The sequence below is a fragment of the Anas platyrhynchos genome, chromosome 8 (assembly GCF_047663525.1).
Source record: "Anas platyrhynchos isolate ZD024472 breed Pekin duck chromosome 8, IASCAAS_PekinDuck_T2T, whole genome shotgun sequence".
Lineage (NCBI taxonomy): Eukaryota > Metazoa > Chordata > Aves > Anseriformes > Anatidae > Anas > Anas platyrhynchos.
The window spans coordinates 637289-656115 of record NC_092594.1 but is presented as its reverse complement, the minus strand read 5'-3'; the positions used below and the strand labels follow the sequence as shown (position 1 = coordinate 656115).

Sequence of the window (18827 nt, the reverse complement as noted above, 5' to 3'; positions counted from 1 at the left end):
CCTTGCAATCAAAAGGTTTTGCTTTATGAAAAGCTTGTAGGTTTGCCCTTGATTTGCATATCTGTTTATATTTTGAGAAAACAGCAGGACTTCTGTGAGCAAATGCCAGAGGCATGAGGAGATGCAAGCCTGGACAAAACAAGAAAAAGGGTGGAAATAGAGACTTGTTAGGCACTAATATTAGGTGATAGTAGAGACTGAGAATGGATGAGGACACACAGGGAGAGGCTATTGAAGAGATTAGAAAATGGAGTCCTGAAGGAATAGATGGAATAGTCAGCAGATTAAAAGGGAAAGCAGAAGAGAACTAAATGGATGCCCAAGCACAAAGAAGAGGTGCAGAAGCAAATGTGGTCATTAGTTAGTATAGTCAATGAGATGCACGGAGATACGTACAGTTTGTTACATCACTCGTATAAATGGATGCAATAAGCATGGTAAAACATTTTCAAAATAAATAACATAATGTCAAACAGAATGCTTTTCTACTGAGGAGATGTGAAAGAAGCTGATAGTCAGGGTTGGCATTAGATTTGCTTGAAGATCTGCCTCTGAGTTTTTACCTCTCAAACGTGTTCTAGAACAGCTTGAGAGTTTTACGTCTCTTCAGTGCTCAGCTCATCCATGCAGTTTTAACAATGGTTTTCATATTGGAATTATTATTTGCTCAAAATAAAGGCCTATATGTGGAGTTGGAAAGAATAGTTTGCATGCAGGTTATCTTAATATCTAGGAAGTGGCATTTTAAATTACAAAGAGATATGTTGTTATAAATGGATTAGAAACCATCAGAAGTTTTCTTTGTATCTTTGGCTCTGTTCTCAAAGGGTCTTCCAATTATAGAATATTAGCAGAATTATTGAGGTGGACAGGAAGAAATGAAGAGTTTTTGTCTACAGTTAAAACTATTTTTTATTTGACTATCCTTATTAAAAATTCATCTTGAGCCTAATATATCTGTAAAAAACAAACAGTTGTGTCTTTCTTGATAACGAGACTAGGTTTTGTGATGTGGAATGCACAAAAAGCCAAAAGTTTATATTTGATTTTGAAATGATGAACTTAGGCTTTGGTTCTAGGGGCAGTAAGCAGTCAAAAATCATGGGTAAATCATGGATGGAAAAACAAAACTCAGCAAGATGATGAGTTTAGGAGAATTAGTGGAGGTAACTTATTCCTGACAGAATTTATGTCAGATGAGGTATCATTTGAGCAAACTGCTGTAACTTTTTTGGGGGGGACCAAATATCTTTTGCCTGGCATGAATGCTGATTTGACAGAAATATGACCATATTCTCAAGTGTGACCTGGATCAAATTTGTTCTATTTGGCTCTCAGAAACATGGAACCATAGCATAAAACATCCCGCTTCAGTAAATGATATAAAGATGTTTTTGGCGTTTTCATGAAAAACAAAACAAAACCAAAACCATAGTGTTTGCTGACGTTCCTAACTTGTTGCTGTGATCCGTGGCACAGGAACTAAATTGTACTGCAAAATGAATGGGTGGTAGGCATATTCTGGTGCTTTGCACCTGCTGGTGTGAGGGGTTTTGTTATATCAAGAAGTTCCTGTGTCTCAGGTAAGATAAAGCACTGGAATTTTAGTAGGCTGAATTTCAGAAAGCCAGCAGCATGTTGTGTGATGTTGACCTTCTAAATTCCTCTATCATTTGATTGGCTGGAAATCTGCTTTATGCTCCTGGCAAACTATCAAACTGAGGTTAAATGTCTGACCAATATAAATGCTGAATATTTAAAAGGTTAGAATACTGCAGGAGTCTGCTACCTTTGACATCACATATCAGACAGTCAAATTTTGATATTTTGTTCAAGAAAAACTATTATGAGGATAAAGAATATATAATGGCATTATAGAAATGTGTTGTAGCAATGAGTGATAAAAGGAAAAATTGCAGAGCTTTACTACCTGAAAATTACTAGAAGAATGTGTTCAGCCTCCTATATGAAGAGTGATGACAAAGAATAATGTTTGGTAGTCAGATCATTAAAGTATTTAATTCCTGATGCTATTAAGTCCAGAATATTCAGTGTCTCTGGAAAATAAATTAGCTATGTAATTGTTTAGGTATGTAACTTTAATGCTGATTAGAAAAGTATGTCCATTTTGTGTTTCATGAAGGGTTTAAATATAAATTTTGTTAATGTAAGCTTTGTAATATATTTTTTAGATTCTACCTTGCTGTCTTGCAACCTGAAATACTGTTTATCAGACTTGATATTTGAAGAACTTAACTATGTTTTTGTAAATTTTTCTCCTTAAAAGTACTTCAAATAGGTGTTTTGTTTTTTTTTTTTTTTCCTCTCAGAATACACAAAGCTGTTTTGTAATCTTTGCAACTCTCCTTCCTCACAAAAAGATTGGCTTGTGTTTTTTTCTTGTCATTAAAATTCCTTAGAAGTCTTTTTTTAATCATACAGATGCGACTGGGAATGATTGCCCTCCTCCCCTATCCCAAACTCAGAATAGCAAACCTTCAGACACGAAATTAGATCTTAATTCTACTGGATAAAAATTACAACAACCTGATTTATTATAGGCTTTCTTCCCTTCAACTGCAGTGAATGTCAGGCAGCAGTAAAAGTGCAGAACTCTCTAGTTACTTGCTATTAATTCCATTGGATCTGCCCATTTATCACTGGAGCTTGAATGAATATAAATTTCTCAGTATGACATGCACAATGATACAGGAAAAACAGGAATCTGTTTCTAGTGACATATCTCCAATATCTTAATAATTAATGGTTACTTCCTAGTACAATTAAATTGAACAGAGCAAAAGATTATTATCATAAAGGAAATCTTATTACGCTTTTCATTTTAATGTTGCTCTTGTATGAACATTTCAAGCTGAGATCTTAGCAGTCCATGCATTGCTGCTTAGTACATCGCTTCCAGCAGGCTTTCAAAGTTATTGTTAAAATAAAACCTACTTGAAAATGCTTTGTCATTAATGTCTTCCGATCATCTTCAATTTGCCGAAACTTGGCCTTCAGCCCTTTCATTTGTGTTTCCATTTTTAAAACATACTGGAAATCCCTCTGAGTCCGTAGATTTAAAACTTCAATAGATTGGGACATATTCTGAACCTGTTAAAGAAGAACACTCTCTAAATGCACTTTTTGTTGCTTTACTTTTTTTTTTTTTTTTTTTTCCCTGCTCAGATAGTTAAATGTCAGGCAATAAAATGTACTTATGTCAAGGCTTTAGCTGTGAGCCATTTATACCACAGTATAGGTTTTAAATTCCATAACTGCATGACAGTACAAAAATTGGGGAACAGCGCTAACAGAGGGCTAGCGGGACTGAGATCTTAGAGCCACAGAGTATTTGGATAGTTTCTTTGAGGTAGAGAGGGGGATCCTTTCAGCACCATTTTCAATGGGCTGGAAAAATGCTGTTAATTGTTAGAGGCTACTTTGTCTTTTGTAGTAGATGCTGCCTGTTCTTCAGGATGCTCCATGCACCATGTGTTTCCTCCTCCACTTGAGGAACAGGACTAAGATTAGGAGAAAATTTCTGGGCTGTTACGAAGAGTGTGATTTTCATACCTAGTAGGCATTGGTATAATAATTCACTATAAGGAATACATGAGACTGTCCAGAGATAAGCTGGGATGGGGCCATCATTAAATTGGGATTTGCTTGTGGTTTTACAAGTATAAAATTAGAAACTTCAGCCAATTGTTTTAATAGTAGAAAATCATTTTTTATAGATAAGTGACTGTTCAGGAAACTGTAGTACTGCAAGTGACCTCATTTAGCACTTTCACTAAAATGAGGCAAGGACTTTTCATCTGGAGTTAATTATATATCTATATAATATATATGGATATATATATCTATATATAGATAATTATAATTATCTAGCAGTGCCTATTATAAAAGCAATGTTTTTCCCAGTCATAAACATGACACATTTTGCAAATGCAGTTATTATTTGACAGTAAGTGTTCCGTCCACTAAAACGGGAAAAAAGTGGACTATGAAAAAAAAAAAAAAGAATATTAAGTGCTGTATTGAAGTTTTGTCTCAAAAAAAAAAATTGACCTTCCTAATAAACCACAAAAGTAGCAGTACTCCTGTTGTCTGCAAGAGCATGTAAAATTTAAACTAATATTTGTATTTGAAATTAATATGTTGTAACCTACAGACTGCGGGGATTCAGAAAAATATATACTTAAAATAGTACAAATCAGCTTTTGGACGGTTACCATTGGCAGTTCCTAGAAGTATTTTTAAGTGAAAAAGTAACGTTTTTATTTCTTCTTTGCTTTCCAACTGTTGAGCAAGCAAGTAGTTCTTCGGTTTTGTGGTGACACACATGGTCCACAGGTCTGTAGGTATTTTTGTTGACACACAAAGCCACAGGTTTTTCTCTGTGACTTCATTTTGTACCTGTTCTCAAGCTGCATCTGCTGAGTACCATGAAATCTGTAGGAATGGTGAGTAAGAGGGCAGGCTTGTTGTTAAAGATGAAAAACATTAATTAGGCTTAAAAATTACTGGCTGTTTGGCGGTCATAGCTAACACGTTTACTGAATTAGGTCTTATCCTGAATTTTGATCGTTCCTACCTCCTGTCATAGATGGTAAGTGGAAAGCCAACTAATTGAGTTTGGCTGGGATTTTTATCAGTTTTGGAACAATATGAAGGTGGTGTGAACCCCATTCTAGGAGACTCTACCCTCACCAACGTATTTAGCTTGGAAAAATTCTGATGTTTTATTTCCTTGGGACCCTGAGATGGAAAAATAGCTCATTAAAACCTGTTAATATATTCTGTGGAGGAGAGGGCAAGGAGAAATAACTGAAGATGGGTATCAGGAGCAAACATGACTGCCTGTCCTCCCATCTCCTTTACATTTCTACTTTCTACATTTCTACTTTTCTCCTTTACATTTTACATAAGTTGAAAAACTTTCTTCTGAGAAAGGGATTGTTTTTGGGAAGTTTCTAAAACTACTTAGTTACATGTCATGCTATGGACTCTGTCAAAAACTGAAATTAAGTCCCTCCTGAAGTTCATGGAGGTTTATGAAGGGAACATCTGCTGGATTTAGCATTGGAGTGATTTTTCTATAGCTGAAAAAATACTGAAAATTGTATGCTGAAAAATGCATTTTTTTGGGGGGGGTCTACATTTTATGTTGCTTTCTGCTGTTGCTGTTCAAATGCTCTGTCTCAGTCCCTCAGGGTATGAACTACTAGCTGTTACACAGTAACTATAAACTTGGTTACCTACACAGGGAATGCAGAATAATAGTTTGTGTTTTCATGGTTGCAGTGTTTTTTTCGGTTCATACAAAATAACAGTTTACCAATTTTAATATATAAACAAGAGTGGATAATAGTGGGAATAAGAATTGGGTTGTTTAGACAAAATTTGCACCACCGGAGAATGAAATAAATAGTATTAACTGAGGAAATAAGAAATAAAAATAACTTAGAATTGTTTCTCATCTGTACGGTCTGCTTTGATGGTGCTGTCATGTCTGTATCTCATTATTTGCTGATAAGAGACAAGGAATGACCTTCAAGAGACTTACATGTTTGAAGCAGGAGCTGTAGTTTAAATCCCACAACAACGAGGAAGTTTAAGGTGGGATTTGTAACTGTTTTGACACAGGGAAAGTCAGTCCTGTATGTGTGTAAGAAAGGGTTTGGGGAATGAGCAAGAGAAAACGCAACTTCAGTTTGCTAGATAAGTGGCTTGGGTTGACAGAGGTGTGCTATGAGGGAAACAGACAAATTACGATAAGTGGTGAAAACACAGGTAGGGGATATACCCTGAAGGAATGTTTTTATAGATAACGCTTCAGGGCACCATTATATATTAAACTTAGAGAGGCAGGAGTGGATTTCCAGGGAAGTTCAGTGATCAAAAGGAGAAATTCATTGGGAAGACTTACCTTCTCTAGCAGCTGTCTAAGTTGTCTGCTCTTGGCATCTCTTGAACATAGGTTTTGTTCAGGTGCAACAACAGTACAAATGCAACGGCCATCAGGATCCTGGGCTGAACTATAAACTTGCCACCCTTCCTTGGGGCTAATCTGAGTCTGTAACACAACAACAACAATAAAAATAAAGGGAACAGAATAGATTTAATTGCTGTTTGAAAACACCACCTATTTTTCTTTATTGTTTGCATTATATATTTGCAGTGAGGTTCCTCCTAGTCATCACTCATTATCCTCTTAACTAATTAGGCTGGTGATTTTGCACAGTTTTGCCATGTTGCACATCTGCAGCAGAGTCTCTGAGCATTGTTTCCAGTGTGGGTGAGAGCAGTTTCCTGTTAGTGATTCAGCACAAGTGGTTGATGTAATTCTTTGCAGAGGGACGGTAAGGCTTTTCATTAACAGAGAACAAATATGTCCTTTCAGCTTGAATGACTTTTACTTTAGACTAATGGAAACAACAAAGACAGAAAAGAACAAATACAAAATCCCAAAGAGAAAGCACAGTCTGTGTGACTCACGCAATAGGGAATTGGCTGGGAAGCGGTTCTGGAGGTGTGTTAGCAGGTTTGCAGCACAGAAAACTCTTCTTGGTTGACTTCAGCTACACGTACACCAAAGGGAAGACAGGGGCAGTACTGAAAAGTACTAGGTTAGTTTAGATGATCGGGGGTGATGGCAGGCATGGCACAGGGCAGGAAAGGCATCACACTGTCCTTTACTGGCACAGAATTTTAGGAATTCCGAACCTGTTCTTTTTCAGCAACCACCACCACAAACAAGAGCAAAGTAAAAAACTGTATTTCAGAGCAGGCCAACACTACACTGCCTTTAAAACTCATGTGATACCTTGCAAGAGTAGGTAACTGTCTGCTTAATGGGATTTATAGAAATGCACAAGATCAGAACGAGACAAAGCACCATAATCAGATGATCGAACAAATTCAGGTGAGGGAATGAAAACTAATTGGCACCAGAAATATTTTGACTGTTTTCAGGCTGTAATTTCAAGCTAATATTCTGCATTATTCTTTTCTAATAATACTATATTGGCTGCTGAATTTTACAGTGCAGTTGCTAATGGATGACACTGAAATATTTTTGGTCTGGATAAAGTTGGAATAAATTAATTTTATTCTGAAATTCTACTCGGTGTCAGCACAAAGAGTGATTGTTAAAATTGGCAAGCTTTGATATTGATGCTTAGTGAGGAGTAAGTTGCATAGTTCCGTGCCTCAGAAAAGGTGCAGTATCTCTGTAGACTGAGGTCAGACGGGAAGGTAGCAATATTTTTCTGAGTATCAGCGCAATGTTAGAGAAGAGCATAGACTTTTTGTCCCCCACAGTGTCTATTTTGAAGAAGTCATTGAAGACAGCAGTGACCTCTTTTACTGTGGAGTTAACTAAAACAATTCAGAACTGTATTGTTCCCTTGTTTTGGAAGGAAGAATAAGGTATCATAGCGTAGATGACTAAACAGAGGACAGTCAAACCTGGGTTTGACAGAAAGGCATATCCAAAGGTCAGTGCTAAATTGTTGTGCTCTTGCAGCCTTAATTTTTAGGGCACAGGTGATCTAGTTTAACACATGGAGAAGAATAAAATCTAACCAAACTTACAACTGGAGAGATAATTTAAATTAGATTTGAGCAGCTACTAAAATGGCAAGCTAGAACAATTGAAACCTTATAGCTGGTGACCCTTTGAAGAGTAAGCTCTGTTCACAAGTTTCCATGCTGCTCTGTAGAAAGGCTGCCCAGTGTGCCCATACAAGAGCAACCTCTTGTTGAAGTTCAGGAGCCTAAAGCTTGCAATTATAATTCCTACAGAACAGAAATACTCCGTATAGTTTATGAATAAACTGTGATATTTGCGATACCTGCTATTTTTGGTTGATAGCAACAGATTTTACTGCATTCAAGTGAATAGAGTTCTCTGCAGTTGAGAATGGATGCGATAGCAGGATTGTGCATGGTCTGTAGTAAAGCAATTACAGTCCACGCTGTGTTGTCAAAGGTATTTGTATATGCTAACAATATGTATTGGTGTGTTTTGTCTGAGAAAATAATGTTTATTGATTAATTTGGCTGATATTTTCTTATGGCACTTAACGTATATCTTGATTTAAAAAAAAATAAAAAATGCAGTAGCTATTTGGGAAAATATTTTTCACAGTGAAAGACCTTCAGGCATAATATGAATGCGTTGTGATGGGCTGCCCATGCAGAAATGAGTGCTGAGACACCAGCTCCAGTGTGGGCTACATTTTTTTTTCTGGTATTCTTTGTTACCTGTGTGCATGCTATTGGGGTACCTTTGTTAACTAGGATGGGTAATACGAATAATTACAGAGAAAAATAAGCATGTGCAGGTAGGTGCACTTAGCTTTTTTTTTCTCTCTCTCTTTTTTTTTTTTTTTTTAATTTTCTTTGTCATTTAATGCCTATCTCAAGCAGAAACTGCTGTGCCACATGGAAAGAGCTAGAATGCATCAAAACCTTTTGAAAGCTGCTGAATCTAGTCTCCAAACGCAGGCTTACTGCTGACAGGCCTTAGTCAACAAACGAGAAAAGAAATAACGAGTGGTGAACAGCAGCAATGAAGACAAATCATTCTAGTTCTTGGAAATCTGGGGAAAACAGAAGAGTCTCTACAAAGAGCCATATTAATCTGCCTTGGCAGGCTGCTGAGTTACAGTCACTTTACTTACCTTACAAAGATTAATTTTTTTCACTTGCACTCACATTCTGATAAAGCTGCTATAGCTGCCTCCATTGTTACTAGTAATTGGGCAAATGGAAACACGTATACTCAGTATCAGTGCTTAAATAGAACAATACTTGTCAGTCGTAGGATTTTGGTCCTGGGAGTGAAACGTTGCTGAAGAGGGGGGTCTTTCCCCTGACCCTACATTTCTTCCAGCAAGGGGAGGAGAAAATGTTAATAAAGATGGGGAGGTTTTGCTCTTTTTTCCTGGTGCAAGATGTGCAATTTTTGAGCTGTGTATAGGAGAGAACTTCTGGAGAACCGCTTGCGCAGCACTGTTCACTAGAGAAGCTGCCAGGGGATGACACTAACTTGACAGCTAACTTTAATTGACTGCTGCCAATTAAAAAACAGGTAGTGATGACCACAGCATCGCTGAGCACCTGGGCCATAAAGTCTCAGCTAGAAGCTGAAGTTTAGAAAAAGGCAGCAGAGTTGTGGTGCTAGTTCTATAACAACACGCCACCTGATTGAAGATGGTATTTTTTCCACTTGGCAGATGTTGCCAAGCTCAGATAATCGGGTTTTTGTGCTTGTGTCCCCAGCTCTCCAGGCACTCCTGCTAGCCCTCTTGAAACCCAAAATGTGCATATAACTCCAATGTTTGAGTTTGAAGAGCATTACTAAAATAATACTCAGGAGGCATTTGTAACATCAGTGTTCCGATGAAGCCAAGGGAGGCATGGCAGTTTACACTACCTGGAATTTGAAAATGACAATATATATAATCATATATTAGTGTGTAAATATACATATGCCTACATGTTGCAACAACAAGTGTGCACCTCTTTGCCACTCAATTGCAACCTTAAACTTGGATTTAAATTAGATAGGGAACCTTATTTCTTATAATATCACATTGCCACAAGAACTAGCAAACTGTATTGTAGGTCAGTGGGCATAAACTCCATTTATAGAAAACAAACTGGAGCTTTTCCTTGTCTTTTCACCTTGATGCTCTAAAACTTATAAGAATTGTTTCTTACAATATAATTAAATTTAAAGTAGTGGTATTTAAAGTCTAAACGAAGTGACTTTCTGCAGTAATGCTTTTCCTGTGTGCATATATTCAATTAATTAAATGTTGATTAGTTAATGCATTTTTATTTACAACTGAAAAATTAAGTTCTGTATATTGTGCTCTACTGTACAAACAGTTAACTATATCTTTTACATAACACACTATCATACAAACATCTGACTGCAGTTATAATAAAATTGTTTTACTAACCATCTAGAAAAAATGTGTTCTAGTTTAACTTACAGATAACTTATAACTAGGATAGTGTTCCTAGCTAAACTATTACTTTAATTTTTACACTTTTCATTAATAGCTAATCACAGCTTTTCTGTAGGTCTTAATTAACAGAGGCTGTTGGATATGAGCATCAAACATACAAGCTGATATTTGTTATTTGTACAATTACCTTTCTAAAGTTCTGATACCCAGCTTCCTAGTACCAATTTTATTTTATCAGCTATTTATTTGCTTAACCATGCTCCAATAAAGGAAAAAATAAGAAAGGATCAGGCTCCTTGAATATTGTAGTCAATAGCTTATGTATAGCACTAATCAGACAAAAATTAAAAAGAAATCTTCTGATACCTGTTTTCCTTAATAATGCAGTACATTTTTTTTTTTTCTGGAGCAGTAAACAGGCAAAATATCGAAGCAAAAGAAATGGCATTGCTGTGCTATTTTTAGCATTTCACCCTCAAGATGAAGGCATTTGTTCTTAAATATTTAAGGATGCTATTTTAAAATCTTTTCTTTCATAGTAAGACCACAACATGCTCACCAATGTGCAGATTTATGATGCCCAAAAAGAAGCATGCATTAAGTGATGATAGGAAGATTAGTACTCTAAAAAGATTCACAGAGAGGCAACAGAGTAAAGCTTTTGCTGGCACTTATATTTGCTCAGCATTCAGATGGATTGCAACACATCACAGCTACTTACTGAAGTGGGTAGTCTGGTGGTATTTAGTCCTACCAGAGATGGGAGAGTTTGGGACATCCAGTTAGAGATCATTGCCACGGTACTAAGAACAGCACCAAGCTTCAGCAGTGGAGGGCTCATTGCTGTGGAGCTAATGAGTTTTCATAGTGACTGATTATCATCCCAGTGCAGGCTGGCGCTGAGAGGAGCACACGACAGCCTCAGCGGGGAAGGAGAGCAAGGTACCCAGATTGAATCATCTGTTAAGAACACTCTTATCTTTATTTGGTCTCTTTCTTTGCTCTTACTAACAATGCTTATCAGTATTTATTTGCTATTTATGACTGTAACACTTATTATAGGACTTGGCAGTCCTTTACATGCTAATAGCCATTGCAGTTTACAGTGGGAGATGGGATGAGTGAATTACCTCTTTATAGGTGCTGGAAAGTTAATTAGCACTTCATTAGTTTAGTCCTTGCAGAATGGACTAAAACAGTACATTTAGTCATCCTGTCTGAAATTCAAAAGCACAATCACAAAACTGAAACAAAGAAAACAAAACAACAAACAAAAAACTCCCTACTCCCCATCGCTGTTTTGGTAGAAATATGCTCAGGTATACTTCAAAAGATGATACAGGAACTATACTTGTCCCGGGGGACAGGGGAAGGGTGAGAGCTGTAAGCATGCCCATGAAAAGACAAAGGCAGGCATTCCCAGAAACCTCCCCAAATACCCCTTGATTTGTTGATCTCACATAAACTACAAACATCGGCAACTTTATAATTTGCAAGGCATGTTAAGATACATGTTAAGATAGTATTTAGTGTTTTGTTTTTATTTTTTTTTACTGTGCATGTTTTACACTGAAAATTTTTGCATTACAGGGCTGGCAGACTCAGTGTGTATTCACTGTTGTTAGGAATAGAAAATAAGTTGTGGGTTGCTCATATAGCATTTGGAGGCTTCTCTTGGCTCTATCTGCTGTTAAATCTGATGTTCTCTAGTGCTGTAGACTGATCTCCAGGTTCAGTAGCAATTAATCTTTTTCAGAAACTTAGTAACTGTGGGGGAAAAAAGTATATAAATCATTGTGTTGAGGTAGCTTTCCTTTTCTTTCTTTTTTTTTTTTTTTTTAAAGAGTTATTTTAAAAAGAAGAAATGCTGAGCAGGGATTTCTAATGGCAATTATTTTAGAAAGAACTTGCTTAAAAATTTGCAGAGATGGACTACTGTGTGTGCTTCCTGAGGCAATTATGGATTTAGTTTGTTTCTGAAGTTGTGTCCAAAGGAGTATATTTTTCTTAAAGAACTTTTAAAGTTTGTATGAAGGAAACCTGTAATAAAATGGAAAGGGTTGCATTTTAGAGCAGTGTGCCATCACAAATGCAAACTTCCTATACTTACTGTAAGTATAAACTTATAGTTTACGTGTAAACTTAAACTTGTAGTATCAGTCCTGCAAACAATATTTCAGATTCTTAGGTCTTGTACACCGAAGTCAGGCTAAATTTTCTCTTCCAACATTCATTTGGGATGATTTCAATCTCTTGTTTAACAAAGACACACGGAAAACTAGTTTTTAAAAAAGAAACAGAAAACCACGTGGAGGGCTATTATCTAATCTTACAAGGGGTCTTCAGGCACAAGGATTCAGCAATGGAATGAATTCACAGAGAAATTTCTCGCATCCCAACGTTATATATTTTCTGGGAGTCACACAGTAAGGTGAGCTGCAAAATGTTTCAGGTACTCAAAACAAAAACACGCTGAATTCACTGAAGAGGTGCACTTGAAAACTGAAAGAATGAGTTTATTTGTTTATATGCAGATTCTACACAGAAAAATAAGCTCTTTGCTAATTTCCATATACATATATAGACATGAAAGTAAAAGATCTATCTGAAAAGGATAAGTTAAAGTGTTAAACCTGTTGTAGTTTTAATTATCTGATGCATGTTGAATGCACACACTTGTGTGCATTTTGACTTATTTCACATATTTTGGCAAAACTTTTGGGACAAAATAATGTACAAGGGCCATTTTCTCCAAAGAATTCAAATTGCTTTCAGATTATGAGTCAATAGCAAATAATTCTGATGTTTGAATAAGAAAGCGTTGTGATTCTTTTGTTCAGTTTGAAATAAACAAAATCCCAGGGAAAAAAAAAAAAAGAAAAGAGTTGCACTGGATCAGTCTCCTTGATTCATTTAGTTCCTTTTTTTAGCAACAGCCAGCAGCAGATGCTTAATAGAGGAGCGTAAGAGAGCAAACATACTGCAATACTTTTCTTGCTGTAGCCTTCCAGCAAAGTGTGGTGCTTACAAGGCCTGAGGTTGTAACTGTGTTCAGTGGCCTTTCCAGGAAGCTTTCCTCCGTGAATTTCTCATCACTTTTTAACTCATCGGTAACTTGGGGTGGCACATCATCTACTGATATGGAGTTCTGCGGTTTAATTATGTCCTTTGTGAAAAGTATACTTACCAAAAGTTGTGATTAGACTGCAATTTTAAGAAATGCTGTGTTTAATTCCAGTCTGCTATTTTCCAATGAAAAATGCATTTTTGGTAAGCATAACCTTGATCTAATAGCCAGAACATCTTTTGGTTACTTAGTAGAAACGAAAAAAAAATCATCAATGAGACTGAAAGGCTGGTCAGGCGTTACCTCAGCAGAAGGGCAGAGTGAGTGGAGGTGTTTGAGTGTCCAAAATAGAGTTCCTGTACCTATGGAGATACTTTGTGGCTCAAAGTTGGGTTTTGTCCTGTGGAGCAGATGGGCTTGTGTTCAGGCTCCGTTTTTCCCCTCTGAGCATGAGGTTGCTGTGCAAAGTAGTATGGCAGAAGTACAAATAAGATCTTTTTAACATGACTTGAAGGATCAAGCATAACATTTTCTTAGAGCAGCAAGAGACAGAAAATGTAATGGAACATCACTGAATTCAACCTTCAGCATTGACTTTTTTTTTTTCTCTTTCCCATTTTAGGGTGTAGTTACATAAAATGTAAATCACAAATACAGAAAACTAAGGCTATAGAGCAGATATGTGAGTGCCATGTCATCAGAATGTTGAAGACCAGAACAGCAGCGATGTTGGACCTTTAACACCTCTAAAGTTCTACGTAAGATTAGAAGGGAGTGAATTTCAGTCAAGTGCAATTGCCCAGGGCCATGATTTCAGTCAGCCTACAACATAGCATACAATGTAGTATCATGAAGAAATGTAGACAGAAACATAATAATCATTTTTTCTCTAATATGATTATAGGTGCAGAATTCAGATTACAATATCCAGGCCCTAAAAACGGAGAGAAAACATCTGAGACAGTTTTCTTCAACAAGAAAACTTAATGGTCCATGAGAAATCATTAAGACTACTGGATGAAGGAACAAGAAAGATCTGCTCTCAAGAGGCCCCTGCATTGTGTAAAGGTATTTACAAACTTTGCAGTGTTAAAACTGTTAGAGCAGCTTGTCAGAGGCTGGGCATTGAGCAGACGGTAGGACACACATTCTAAATGCCTGATAATCCAAGATACGTGTACCAAGTGCATAAGAGAAAAGTAGAGTCAAGCCCTTATGGTATATTAACATGTGCACACCATAGTTATGTAGACATATTATCATGTCCCTATACTTATACATACAATTTATATTTATTCAATAATTTCAATGGTTACTTTTATCTCTGAAATAATGAATGTCCTATAAATTTCTTCCCCTTTCCTGTATCCCCATTTGTTCTGAATGACATCGAGAGTCAGTCTCTTTGCTGAATTCTTGCAATTACTTGCCAGCCTGACAATTTCACAAGTAATTATTTTATTTTATTATTATTTTTTTAATTCAGAGCTGAATTATCATTTCTCCATGTTGTATAATTTTCTCATATAGGTTCTTCTGAAGCACTTCAGCATTCTCTCTAGATCTGACTAACCGCAAAAGATTCTGCTGTTCACCAGTTTTATCACCTTTTTTGTTCCCGTGTTCTTTAGAGGTTTAATATGCACACGAATACCCCCAGTTCCAACACATTTCCTAGAACAGTCATGCTACATTTATACCACATTGAGCTGCAGCTGTTTATAGTTTTGTTTTTCTTTTAAACATTTTCTGATCCACAAAAGACCATAGTCTGTCCCTTCCTGACTTAAACCTTTGACGAACTACATTGCAAAGACAGTAACTTTTCTGAAGTTCAGATGAGTAATTACTGCTAATTATCCTTAATCCCATGTATTGTCAGCTCCCACAAAGAATGCTGTTTGTTTGGGGGCACATGATTTTTTCTACAGATGATATGCTGCTTGGCTTTTGTGTATATTCATTATATTCATTACATACAGAATATTCATTAACATATTTTAGAATTTTATTTTCTTCCAACTAGTCTGCCTGCTGAAGTGAAAACCTGCTGATGTGTGGTTCACAGTATTGCTGCTAGATATGTCTTTAAAGGTAGCATACCAGGAGATTCTCCTCTAGTATTCTTTCTGGTTCTATAATTGCAAATTACCATGCAGGTGATATCTGGATTCCCCACGGTGCTGAAGTTAGATCTGCTGTAAGTGCATAAGGGCTTTAAAGCACATTTGCACTGCGGTGCAGTGACGTGATTGCAGATTGTAGAGAGATACGAGTCTCCTAAAGCAACCCTAGCCCAGGGATTGATGGTAGTGTAGCTTACACTGGAAAGCTGCAAAAATGCTTTTCTAGGACCTTAAGTATTTAGAAGCTGTGTCCTATGCTGCTGCTAGACTTTTTTTTTTTTTACATAGGCTACACCTTTCCCCTAAACATGGACTTGACTTGTGCAGCATCAGCATAGGCAATATTTCTTATGCCATGCACCCATTTGTCAAATAGCTACTCCAGAGTGGTATGCAAAGGAACCCATCCATGGGAACAATTAAAATATCATTTTTCCTAAACAGTGGAAGTGCTCACTGGAACTACATTTTATTTGTGTTCTTATTAGAACTGGAGGAATGCTTTAAAAAACCTTTCTGTTAAAGAACAGAAACTTTGAAATAATTTTAGCTTTATTTTGCCATAAACGTTTGGGGAAATTAAAAAATGGCAAGCAAATAGAAAATTTTCATGAGAAACATACTTGCAATCATATATACAAAGACCTTTTCAGAAACCATAGAAAAACTGAAGGGTTGTTCTCATCTAGTTAGATCATAAGTTTTTGTTTTATTTCCTATGTTTCACGGAAGCTCTGTTTTAAAGAAAAAAAAGTGCAATTTCACATTTCCAGTTCTTGATATGCTACTAAGAAATAGTCTTATGAACAAGAGCTAGAAAGCAATAATGCTTCTAAAATCTAAGCACTATTCTTTTAAAACAAGTTACTGGGATTTATTATTATTATTTTACTGGCATAGTAATTTTCTCTTTTTGGAGCCAAATTATCTTAGAGTGAAAGCTAAATTATTTATACAGAATGACTGCACGTGCCATATTTTTATCTTATATGGAACTGTCTAAATCTAACAATTTCAGTGTTGTCAGCTGAGATACTTGTATGCCAGCTTGGTACTATTCATTTATAAATTATTTGCAGTGTAAAAGGTATTACTAAGGATAGCATATGAATGCCCCAATTTATTGCTATTAAATAAGAGGTATAAGGCTTTTCTAGTCTATGATATTCAATTTACTTTGAGTTCCTGTTAGATTTTCATATGGTTTAAACAGGGTCTAATATAAATGAGAATACAGCCCTACTTTATGTTGTCACGTTGAAGTATGATAAACTCTGTATAATAAAAGTAATTAACATCAGTATTAGGAATATTAACAAAGTAAATGTTCTGAGAGTCATAAATATGGGAACACACACACAAATGCATAAAAATGTCTAATTATATCCTGGATGGAGGAAGAGGAATAGTGACTGTAAGAAAGAGGAAATAGCTAATTCAGTAGCAGTCACTTAACCCTCATATCATCTTATAAATGTGTGTGAAAAAATATGTTAGCCTCCCAAACAGTTCTTAGAATTGAAAGCTGTATTCATGGGTAAATGCTACAAAAAAAAAGTTTTATTTGGTATGAAAATATATGACTTCTGTATAAAAGCTTTGCCTAAAACTGCATTTTATGTAGACAGAGATCAAAGTGATTGCACAGTCACGTCTCAGATTTCTTAAATAGTTTCCTTTGAAGCAGAGCAAAGTCAGGAAACTTAAGCCACTCTAAGTTAGTACTTTGACAGGTTAGGTTTAGGAATTAAGCTCATGCATGGAAGTCACAGCTTCCCATGGTACCGTGGTGTTGTTCTGTAGCGTGTACTTTCTTTTTCTTCATGTAATGTATTCTGGTGGTGGCTCAGCAATATGTGGATTTAAAAAAAAAAAGTGCATTAGTCATGTTCCTGAGCACTGGTAATTATTCAAGTGAGGCTAATGTGTGTATAAACCCAAATTCTCAAAATTTGAATAGCAATTACAGTTCTTAGTCCACCTTCAGCTCAGTGAAAGCACATCTTTGCCCTTTCAGTTCAATTCTAGTTCTCTGAATTTAGAAACCCGGGGGAATCCCGAGCTGCTTCATCTAACTCCATTTATGTTCAACAAAAACCTCTGGCTCGGCAGTGTGACTTGTAAGTAGTAATGTCCAGGCTCTTTGCAAGAGTGGATCGAGAGGCGTGTGGCCTTTCTGGAGAACATTCTTACACCAGCCTTGTCTTTGCCTACATACATGGTAGTTACTCTGGTCAGGCATCTCCACTGACGGGAGGAGTATGAGGGGAGGGCTTATGAGAAGTCTGTTCTATCCTTATCCTTATACTGGTGCTCGAGGTGACATTCTTTTTAAAGTAAGTGGCCTTTGTTATCTGTTTGTTTATTTTTCAGGATGCTCTTAGTCCCTTTGAATGAAGGGACATTGTTCTTGGAGAGCATTTTCATTTTCTTTCTCACCTATTCCCTTGTGTTGTGCAGTTAGCAACCCCCAAGTGCACAGAGTAACGAAGCAGTGCGTCTGCAGGGGGCTTAGTGGGTGGTGTGAATTGCTAGAAGTGAGGACTAACATCTACCTAGTCGAGAATGATGAAAGATTGTGCAGAGTCCTTTCCCCCCAGCAAAGGCTGAGAATCTGCATGCTTTGGAAAACCTTGAGGTCCCTCCTCTTGTCGTGAGCGACAGGACACAGGACAACTGGGTGCGATGTGATATGCTCCTGGACCTGGCGTTGCTTGGGCTCAACACAGTACTGCAGTTTAATTCTTTTGAAAACCGCTATGGCTGCATATAAGGATTTATGCATAATCCCTCCTGCGGTAATCCTCTTGCTTAAGGCTTTTAACCACTTGTAATTTTTCCCGTTCTCAAAATACGTGTTATTCTGCTGGGGAGTGAACAAAGCCTCAGTGATGTTGGCAGCTGAGGAAGCTGGCTTTCACAGAAGGTAAATTTAAAAAGGAACTTGGCTCTTCTCAGATATTCAAAGGCTGAAATTCGCTGTGCAGGTAGATCATATAATTCTGGAGTAGGGCTTGTGCCATGAAAATGAGTGAATTTGTTATAATTTAGTAAATTCAGTGTTTTAGATGGTTCTGAATTCACCTGCATGTCAGAAAACAGAGGGAAGGTATTTTCTAAGAACAGCAGTCCATCCCTGTGAAAGTGGCTGGTATAACTGAACCTTCTTCAGGTCGATGTGTGCTTGCAGTGTTTGGCAGTCGGTGATTACAGGGAGCTGGCACTGTTTGCTCAAAGGCAGGAGTGTGGTGGCTAGGGGATCAAAATGGCAAATGTTTAAAGCTTCTATAATCCTATGTACTACAGGATTACAAACATTCGGACTATGAAAATAGTTTAACTGCAAAGAAGGATGGATACAAAGAGGGAATAGATATTTATACTCTATTTTAAGGGAACTCAAAAACCCTGTGTACATTGCAATTTGTGGGTAAGGCACTCTTCCAGTAAAGAGGTCTGACTTGCCATTCTGCAGTTTAATAAGCATAATGTAGAAATGATTGCAACTATACCGTTCTTTTCTGTATTTTACAATAGTCTGTCCTGGCCAAGCAAAAATTCTGTTCTGAGCTTTTGCCTTGCGTTACTACATTCCAAGCCAAGGTTTACGTTTTCTGGCATTGAATACATCACCATATACAGAATAAT

At 36.8% G+C, this 18827-nt stretch overlaps 1 protein-coding gene across 3 annotated transcripts in view; it reads right to left on the bottom strand.

Moving 5' to 3' along the window:
- Positions 1-18827, bottom strand: part of LOC140003101 (noelin-3-like) — a 47915-nt gene that overhangs the window by 2067 nt on the left and 27021 nt on the right. Inside the window, exons 1-3 of one of the 3 annotated variants that reach the window (XM_072041909.1) lie at positions 10708-10853; positions 5933-6079; positions 2956-3111 (exon numbers count right to left, since the gene is read on the bottom strand). In XM_072041909.1, coding sequence (XP_071898010.1) covers positions 2956-3111; positions 5933-6079; positions 10708-10827 — 423 coding nt within the window. In that variant the 5' untranslated portion in view covers positions 10828-10853. Of the gene's footprint in view, positions 1-2955; positions 3112-5932; positions 6080-10707; positions 10869-18827 lie in introns of those variants that run through there. The other 2 variants (XM_072041910.1, XM_072041911.1) reach the window with 2 other exon arrangements.